We start from the raw sequence: 8,685 nt of genomic DNA on the forward strand, positions 1-8,685 counted from the left end.
ACAAAATTCGTAGAACACAACATACATAGAACACAATTCAACAAAAATACACCTTCAGGTTCTCAAATTTTCACATAAAGACGAACCCATCCACATCTCACCTGCAAAACCAACAAAAAACAAATTCAAGTGCCACCACCTCATCCTCGATCCACGAACCTCACAGCCTCCTCCTCATAAATCCGCTACCCGCATGCCACCTAGAGTTCCATGGGATACCAAATCAAATATAAAGAGGGGAAAGTTCATGGGTTTTGACCAAGAGAGAAGAGAGACAGCTTCGGCCTGGTGTTTGTGCTCGAGCTCAATAAGTGAGCTTGGGCCTTGGAGGCCCAATTTGGGCTTGATCTAAAGAGCAGAAGAGAGGTTCACAGAGAAGAAGAAATGATCGATTTAGGCTAGGGTCAGATTTTTTTTTTCTCTTGGTTTTCTTTTAAGGAACTTGAGTATTTAGAGTTCCAAGTGGATATATATATATTTTTTTTTTCACATCAACTTTGCCACCTCTTGCAAGTTGAGTTTTTGAGACTCAAGATTATACTTTGTTTGCTATTGGGACACATAACGAAATTGTTAGCAAAAATTGCCCAAAGAGCAAAAAAATCCTTGAAAAGCTTCGGCATGAAGCATAAATCTCTATTGATTACAAGATTTGGCTTTAAACAAGGCTTTATTCAATATTTAAGTAGGCGAAATTTTTCATTGTACAAAGTATCCATTCCAACAAGAGGACAAAAAAACATCCATTACATTGAAACCTTCAAGCCTGAATACTTTGACATTTCCCGTGCTATTTTTTGGCTGTCAATCTTTAGATGTGACTAACTAATATTAGAGTCTCAGGCATGCTTAAGGGCTGCTTCGTTCTTTGATTTCTGCAATCATCAAACAAACGAGATCAAAGTGTACAAGTCAATCACAATTTGAAGCTATATTAATTTTAGAAGTTTTTTTATTTAACCTACATTGGAAATATTTATCCACAAGTTAAGCGTCTCCCGAGCTTTTCCTGATTCATGTGTTTCACGAGCCAAAATTACCCCTTCACCCAAGGTTTTCACATGGCCACTAACCAACAAAGCTGCTGCTGCATTCATTATCTGTTCAAACATTTTGGTGATAATTAGATTTCTCTCAATCATAAGTAATAACCTATGACATTAACATTTTAATGAGAGCCAAATTGCCAAAGTGCTTACAAGCGCATCAGCAATGGACCCTTTTTGTCCTGCTAAAACACGCTTTAGAACCTCTGCATTATACTCTGGATCTCCACCTCTCAAGCTATCTAAAGTGCAGCGGGGAATGCCAAACTCCACTATCAAATAAACATTATGTCTTTATCAGTAAGTATAAAGAAATTGTTCATAACCATTACTACGTAGAAACTAATCAAAGATGAAAAAATAAAAATAAAAATTAGAAGGAAGATTCTCACCTGGATCAAATGAGAATCTCTCAATATTTTTTGGAGTGACATCAAGGACTAACCCAGGTCCTGTATTCAAATCATTGATCTGTGACTAAGATGAGATTTAATAATATACTTAAACAGATAAACTATAAAAGGTATAAAAGGGCACACCTCATCAAGATTGATAGGGCATCTTCATTTGTTCACGTATTGATAGGGTTCTAGAAAATTTTAAATTATGCAATAGACTCAGCAAAAAATTGTGATAGGACATAAATTGAAACATAAATTATGCAAAGGGCTCCTCTTTACAAAGGTTCCCTACATTATCAAAAAATAAAAAGAATAAAAAATAAACCTAACGTTTTTTTTTTTTTTTTACTGAAAAAAAAATGTTCTTTTTTGACATAGATAAGCAATGTTATATGCTATTCAAATACAAATAATAGTAATAATAATAATTTGGCACCAATAACTAATGCAAAATGTAAAGACATACAGTTTTGTTATTTGTAAATCTATGTAAATGGTTTGGATCAATGAGAAAAATGACCAAGGCATGTAAAACTGGGTTGTGCCCGATCAATCTTGACGGAAGGCTGCCTCATCATAGTTTATCTCATAAATTAAAAATAGAGAGATAAATTTCAAATTCCACAATTGTAATAAGCGTACTTTAGCCTTTTTATTTTTATTTTAATGAGTATCTTACCTAGGGGACTCATTTCATCTAAACCCTCTGAGTGAACAACTAATGCTCTTTTCATGCCAAAGAGCTGCAGTGCTTTGGCCATTTTTAAGACCTATACAACAAATAGAACATAAAATGAAAAAAAAACCTCACGACCACATATATGCAACTAATAACTTGAAAAGTGAACCCAACTACCCAAGCCCTTTAACAGTATATAATTGTGCATCAGTCTCCTTCTATATTAGAGAATACACAATGAAATCAATGTTTTATTCATGATGAAGTGATAACTGTAATCAATAAAAATATGAAACATAGTTGTGTTAGTTTGATAACATGCTCTTAAACTAAAACTATAGACTCATTTTCGCCACTATAAGTTATCTACCAGAAACAAACCATTGTAACTTTAGTACAATTTGAGATACACCAGCACTATGTTGAGCTGATAAGCAAGTACAAAACACTTAAGAGTTTTCAGTCAATTATACATAATACATTAATGAACAATTCAGGCAAGACCCAATCAAAATAAAAATCCTTCGAATCTTACCAGCAATTACTCTATTGATTAAGAATCTATTAAATCATAACGTTATGTCTACTGAAACCATCTTGGAAAAAGAGTGACTACATTTGAAATAATGTAATATTCTATCACTTTCATTATGTAATTAGTTTCAAATATTTTAAACTTCAGGTGCGGTTAAAGAAAAAATGACAAATATCCTATGGACCTTAGCAACAACCTGTTGCTATGAGAAAAGTAAAATAAAAAAAGTGCTCATAGGCCTTTCTGTTGTTCACAAAGTTGGCATTTAAGTTATCTCAGGTGCATTGAAATTATTTTGAAACTTGTTAAAGAAAAATGCAATCTGTTTCATAAACCTAGAAAAAACTGAGAATCATACAGTGAAAGCAGAGAAGCTTGAATCATTGACCGTGTATACAAACAACCATGGTGCCACCTTGAGTTTATTGCTACAGGAACTTGATGAAAGAAAAAATTATTTTTATTTTTTGGTGGGGGGAAGTTAAATGAAAATAAATAATCAAGAAATATACTTTTAGGAGAGTAGATGATAATTCTGATATTTCAGCTATTCTTGATGCAAATACTTACCAAGTCTTCCTTGTATACACCAACAACAGCAAAAGGTACTCTTGCTGGATTCAACATTGGGCCCAATATGTTGAATACAGTTTTTACTTTTAGCTTTTTTCTAACAGGGCTGACAATCTTCATTGCTGGGTGATATCTTGGAGACATCATAAACCCAATTCCTCCCTCGTTCACACACCTCGTCACCCCCTGAGTTTTAAAAAAACAATTATGAGAAATTGAATTAATATAGGCAAAAATCATTTGTTCACAATATTGGCACTCTTTTCATATTATATAAGTTTTTTATTTTATTTATTTATATATGTGTATATATATATATATATATATATATATAAGTAAAGATGTTGACATCATAAACCCCCAGCGTATAAATTTTTTTTGTTCTCTGATAGATGTATTGCGTTCTTAAGGAAATAATATATGAAGAATAGGGCTTCAATTAGAGATAGCATCCTTCTCTGATTGCAAAATTATCACTATAACTTCTAGCCTGATATTATTTCATAAATTGTCTATAAAGTCTAGAGGTCAGAATGTGCTTCTCACCACAAATGAAGCTGCTCTGAAGCATAGTCACTCGCTAGCCATAATATCATTGGAGCATCAATTCAACTTTGAAAAATAAAATTAATTACACTAACCTCCGGATCCAAGTCATTAACTACTCCCAATGCCTCTAATACATCAGCACTTCCACATGCGGAAGAACTTGACCTATTTCCTTGCTTAACACAAAACAATTAACCAATCACTATTTCATTCATTTATATCTCACTAAAGATCAAAGCATCAAAAGTAAATGGAGAGGGATGCCAACCTTTGCAACTTTTGCACCACAAGCTGCAGCAAGTATTGAAGCCCCTGTGGAAATGTTCACCGTGTTTGCTCCATCACCACCAGTTCCAACAATGTCGACTGCATCAACCAACCCTTCTATCTTCACACTATGCTTGAGCATGGCCCTTGCCAACCCCACAACCTGTTTGAAAAATCATTAAAACCCCATAAAAATATTCACTTTCACTATCCTCCATTTTTTGAGATAGGTAAATAGTGGGAGGGAGGAGGTGGGGTTCAAACCACAGACAACTACCATTGGGTTATCACTTGAACCCCTCATTATCCTCCATTTGTTTCAACATTAAGCATACTTTTATAGACAAAAATTGAATTGACTTGAGTCCTTAAAAGGCATTCAGGCAAAAAACTTGGGTGGGGTGGAATCAGAATTTATCAAGTAAAAATCTATTAAGATAATTTTTTAGTGTTAAGAAGCAGCTAGAATGCATGTCTTGATTATCATTATTTCATGAAATTTCACTTTTATAGACAATTAATTCTAATAGCCTATCTATCAATTCCAAGGGGTCGTACAGCATACTATAATTTTAAAATGCCAATTGATAAAACTCAGTCCAGCAGAGCCCCAAAGAAGAGAACTCTTACCTCTTCATATGTCTCTCCTTTGGCTCTCAGCAGAACAAGAAAAGCACTTATCAATGCCTCATTTGCATCTTTCAGTAAAAAATCCAGGGAAGCCTCAGCCTCAGCCTCAGACAAATCAACACGACTTATCAATGTTTCAATCAACTGCAACAACCAAAAAAAAAAAAAAAAAAATCAGAAACTAGTAGAAGCCAGAAGACAAAATTACAAATAAACACAAAATGAAACACCCCCAAATCCATACCTCATTAAAAGATGATATTTTTTGGGTTGAACTTTCAGAAACAGTGCTGGGAAATGCAGAGACCAGAGTGGTTGTATGTCTTATTAGTTGATTTGTGTGAAGAATTGGGTGTGTGAAGAAGCAATTTCGAGGACCATTAAGCTTGGGAATGGAATTCAAAGAAGGTAAAAAGATTTGAGATTTGTAGGAGGAGACTGCCATTACAGCCCAATTTCACAACAAAAGCTAACCTTTGAAAACAGAAACTGTCTCTGAAAGTATTTGGCGGTATGAGTGAAAAAGAAATGGGTTATGCAGCTTAATATAGCAGCTATTATGTTCCAGAAGATGTGAATTATTAGAGAATCCATTAGTGGAGTTACCATTTGTGAAGGTTAACCGTACGTTAATGTAAGGTTTGGTCTGGTGAGTGAGCTGTGCCTGTGACTGTGAGCATGAGGTAGCAGTAGCAGATTCCCATGTAAACCGTAAAGACGTCATCAGTGTAAGGGTCGTTCAGAGTCACGACATATCTATCTAGTATTGGATGTCCTTGAACAAATTCATAACCTCTCTCAAATATCTCTATTTTTTTAATTAAATAATTTTAAATTTAAAAACACAACGGTTAACGTAAAGAAATATTTTAAAAATTAGAATATTGTCTCTATTTTACTTTTTTTTTTTTATGGTATCTTTATCTTGATTTTAAATATTATTCTATATGTTTCTAAAAAAAAAAATATTATTCTACATTATCTTCCTCTTTCATAAATTTTAAAAAAAATACTCACAATAATTCACAATTATTTTATTGTATTTTTTTTAGCCAGATAACTTCACCTGTTTGAATTCCAATGCATCTACATGAGAGTTGGAAAAAAAAATAATAATAAGGAGTTTCCATTTCAAATAGTGTCTTCCATTTATATTAGCCACCAACTCACAAAGATTCTAAGAATTAAGACACTATTTTTATCTCATTTTTAAACATTATTATGACACTAAATACAAAATAAAAAATAAAAAAGAGTATCATTACATGTGTAAAGCGCGTGTGGTGAGGCTTCTATAAAATATAGGAGCATATTATATTGGATTATTTGATTTTTTTTTAAAAATGGTACAAAGTATAAACTTTCTTTTTAATCTTTCCCAAAATAGAAAAGAAAAGAAACTTTTTTTCTTTCTCTTGGCAATGCGGCACCTTTGCCTTAACCTTTTTCTTACTAAGTAATATGGTATAAACTTTCTTTCTAATCTTTCCCTTTTTTAAAAAAAAAATTTACTTTCTATAGTTGGACCCTACTCTTCCAGATAAGCATTTAATGGAGTGACCATCACATCAAAGATGCACGATAATAATAATTCTCTAATTCTAACCCTTGTATTTCTTTTCCCCCTTTATCTGGGCATTTTCCTTATTAGCTCTCAAATTTCAAATCATTTGATCTCCAAGTTTAATATTTAACTAGACGATGTCCCTGTATAAATTTATTTTAAAATGTTTTATAAATTTTTTTTTTAGTATGAAATTATTTTCATGACCATGCACAATATTTATTCTTAAAATTGTTACTTATATCATAGCTCCCAACCATGAATTATCTCCCTCCAAAATGATATTTCTTACCGCTATCTCAATTGCAAAATCAATAGCCTAAACAATTGCTGCTAGTACGTTTTGCTTCCTCTGACTCCAAATTGTTCTTCCTTTGCAACTAAATACTACAATGAGTGGCCTGTTATCATCTCGAATCAAAACTCCTGCTCTTACTTTGTTCTTTAAAAATCGTTCCATCAAAGTTTATCTTGAAGGAAGTTGCTATTTATGCTTGATTGGACAAATGCATAGAGACAAATAATCATATAACCTAATCCATTGAATTTGACTCTTGCAATTCTAGATTGAACTTAGCTCTTGAATGATAGCTCTTAAGGAGGTTGTTATTTATGCTTGATTATACAAACAATCATGTTACCCAATCCATTGAATATGACTCTTGCAATTCTACATTGAATTTAATTCTTATGCAAAAAAGAGAAAACTGAAAAGTTATCCATTGAATCTATCTAAAGCATTTAAAGTAATAAAGGCATATGTGAGTTCTGGATAACTCAACTAGTAAAGTCTTTTATCTGATGATAAAGATTTATCATCAGTAGCAGAAGGCATATTAAAGATTTAAGTTGTTTGGCTAATATAAAACATTAGTCCATTGTTTGGAATATATGAGGTCTTTGCTTTTATACATTTATGTGTGTGTGTGTGTGTGTGTTGATTAATTATTAAACTTGTATGAAAAGTTTAAGCGTAGCATTTATTGTTACTACGCTCCAGTTAAACTTTATCAGCGCCATGTCATCATTTATTTTATTTCTTTGTTTTTTATTTTTTGTTTTACCGATTGCCATTTCTTGAGTCTCTTTTTAAAATCAGGTGTTACTTTATCTCCATATCTATCGTGTGACTTTCCATTAATCCAAACTCTTGAGATGCCGCTATTATATGAAATTCTTATAGTCACTGATACTTTATCTCCAAATCTATCATGTGTCTCTCCATTAACCCAAACTCTTGAGATGCCGCTATTATATGGAATTCTTATAGTCACCGATAGATTGCAACCTCCTCACCTCCTCACCTCTCATTTTTTTTCTATAAATTTTCAATTGTTCTCTGTTTAAAAATTGATCGGTATGGCCTTCAATGCGATAGTTCCTTGAGTGTTTTTTTCGTTCTTTTGGTCATGGCTCAAGTTCTTCTACCAAAACCCAATCAAATGAGTGCAAGAGACAGATAATGACTCTAGAGCTTGCAAACGAAACTAAAGTAAATGAGAGATGAACATTGGTAGCCCAGGTCCAAAGGGTATAAACTGAAAATGAGTTATGCTATTTGTATTATTATTATTCTTTTTTTTTATTCCCATCTCATTATTTGGAAGAAAAAAAAACGTCGTTCAATTTTGAGATTTCATTATGAACGAGATTGAGTTTTCATGGTCTTAAAACTATTAAAATATATATTTTTTTTTATTTTTTTTAAATTTATTGGAGTTGGGCATTTGATCATGTTTGTTATAAATTTTTGTATGGTTACCCTTCTCTAGACTGTAGGAATGTTACTCTTAATATGTTTGCTACAATGAATGATAATTAACTTCAATGTGTTGTTTTTATTTTGGTCTTTGTTTTGTAGTAAGAGTGTTATTCATTTTCATCAAAGAGAAATTGCCATTGTTCTCTTTTTCCCGTTGTCTTATATGCTGAACTAAATTTCATTTTTATCTCTGTTTCGTTTGTCAATTCCTCGACAGATGTCAATGATCAAGACTCGCAATCACTAGAGGCTTTTTAATCTATTGAAGGTCATACTAATCAACTGGTAACCATTTTTTTCTTAGAACCTTTTGAAGGAAAGAGGAATAAATTTGTTGCTTTTCTTGGGTGGTGCTTGATAATTTGCTTTTTATAGTTCAATACAGATCAGTTATATTAGATTTTCATTTCCTTATTGTAATACCCGAAAAAAAAATAAAAATAAAAAGAGGGGTATTTAAGTAAATCTCTTTGTGGGGTCAATTTTTATAATTAATATTATTAAGGGAGTTTTTAGAAAATTAGGTTGAAATCCTAACTATATATAAGCTAATTAAGTTAGAGTATAACAATAGATATTTTTTAAGGAGGATTTCTAAGTTTGTTCAAGTAGAAAATGATTGACGACACACTTAATGTAAGAGCCTAAGAAATCTCATATTTTGTCAAATCTGTATTTT

The 8,685-nt window shown here is 32.2% G+C and overlaps 1 protein-coding gene across 1 annotated transcript; it reads right to left on the bottom strand.

The window, feature by feature from the left end:
• Window positions 1-5,364, bottom strand: LOC112030940 (anthranilate phosphoribosyltransferase, chloroplastic). Its single transcript, XM_024063607.2, has 10 exons — window positions 4,925-5,364; window positions 4,681-4,824; window positions 4,052-4,213; window positions 3,876-3,959; window positions 3,232-3,420; window positions 2,127-2,217; window positions 1,439-1,498; window positions 1,200-1,318; window positions 966-1,100; window positions 1-875 (listed from the first exon to the last, which is right to left on the bottom strand). Exons 1-10 carry the CDS (start codon window positions 5,123-5,125, stop codon window positions 840-842), a joined length of 1,221 nt encoding a protein of 406 aa, XP_023919375.1. The 5' UTR covers window positions 5,126-5,364; the 3' UTR covers window positions 1-839.
• Window positions 5,365-8,685: the final 3,321 nt, after the last annotated feature.

Source organism: Quercus suber, unplaced genomic scaffold, assembly GCF_002906115.3.
Source record: "Quercus suber isolate HL8 unplaced genomic scaffold, Cork oak 2.0 scaffold_71, whole genome shotgun sequence".
Taxonomy (NCBI): domain Eukaryota; kingdom Viridiplantae; phylum Streptophyta; class Magnoliopsida; order Fagales; family Fagaceae; genus Quercus; species Quercus suber.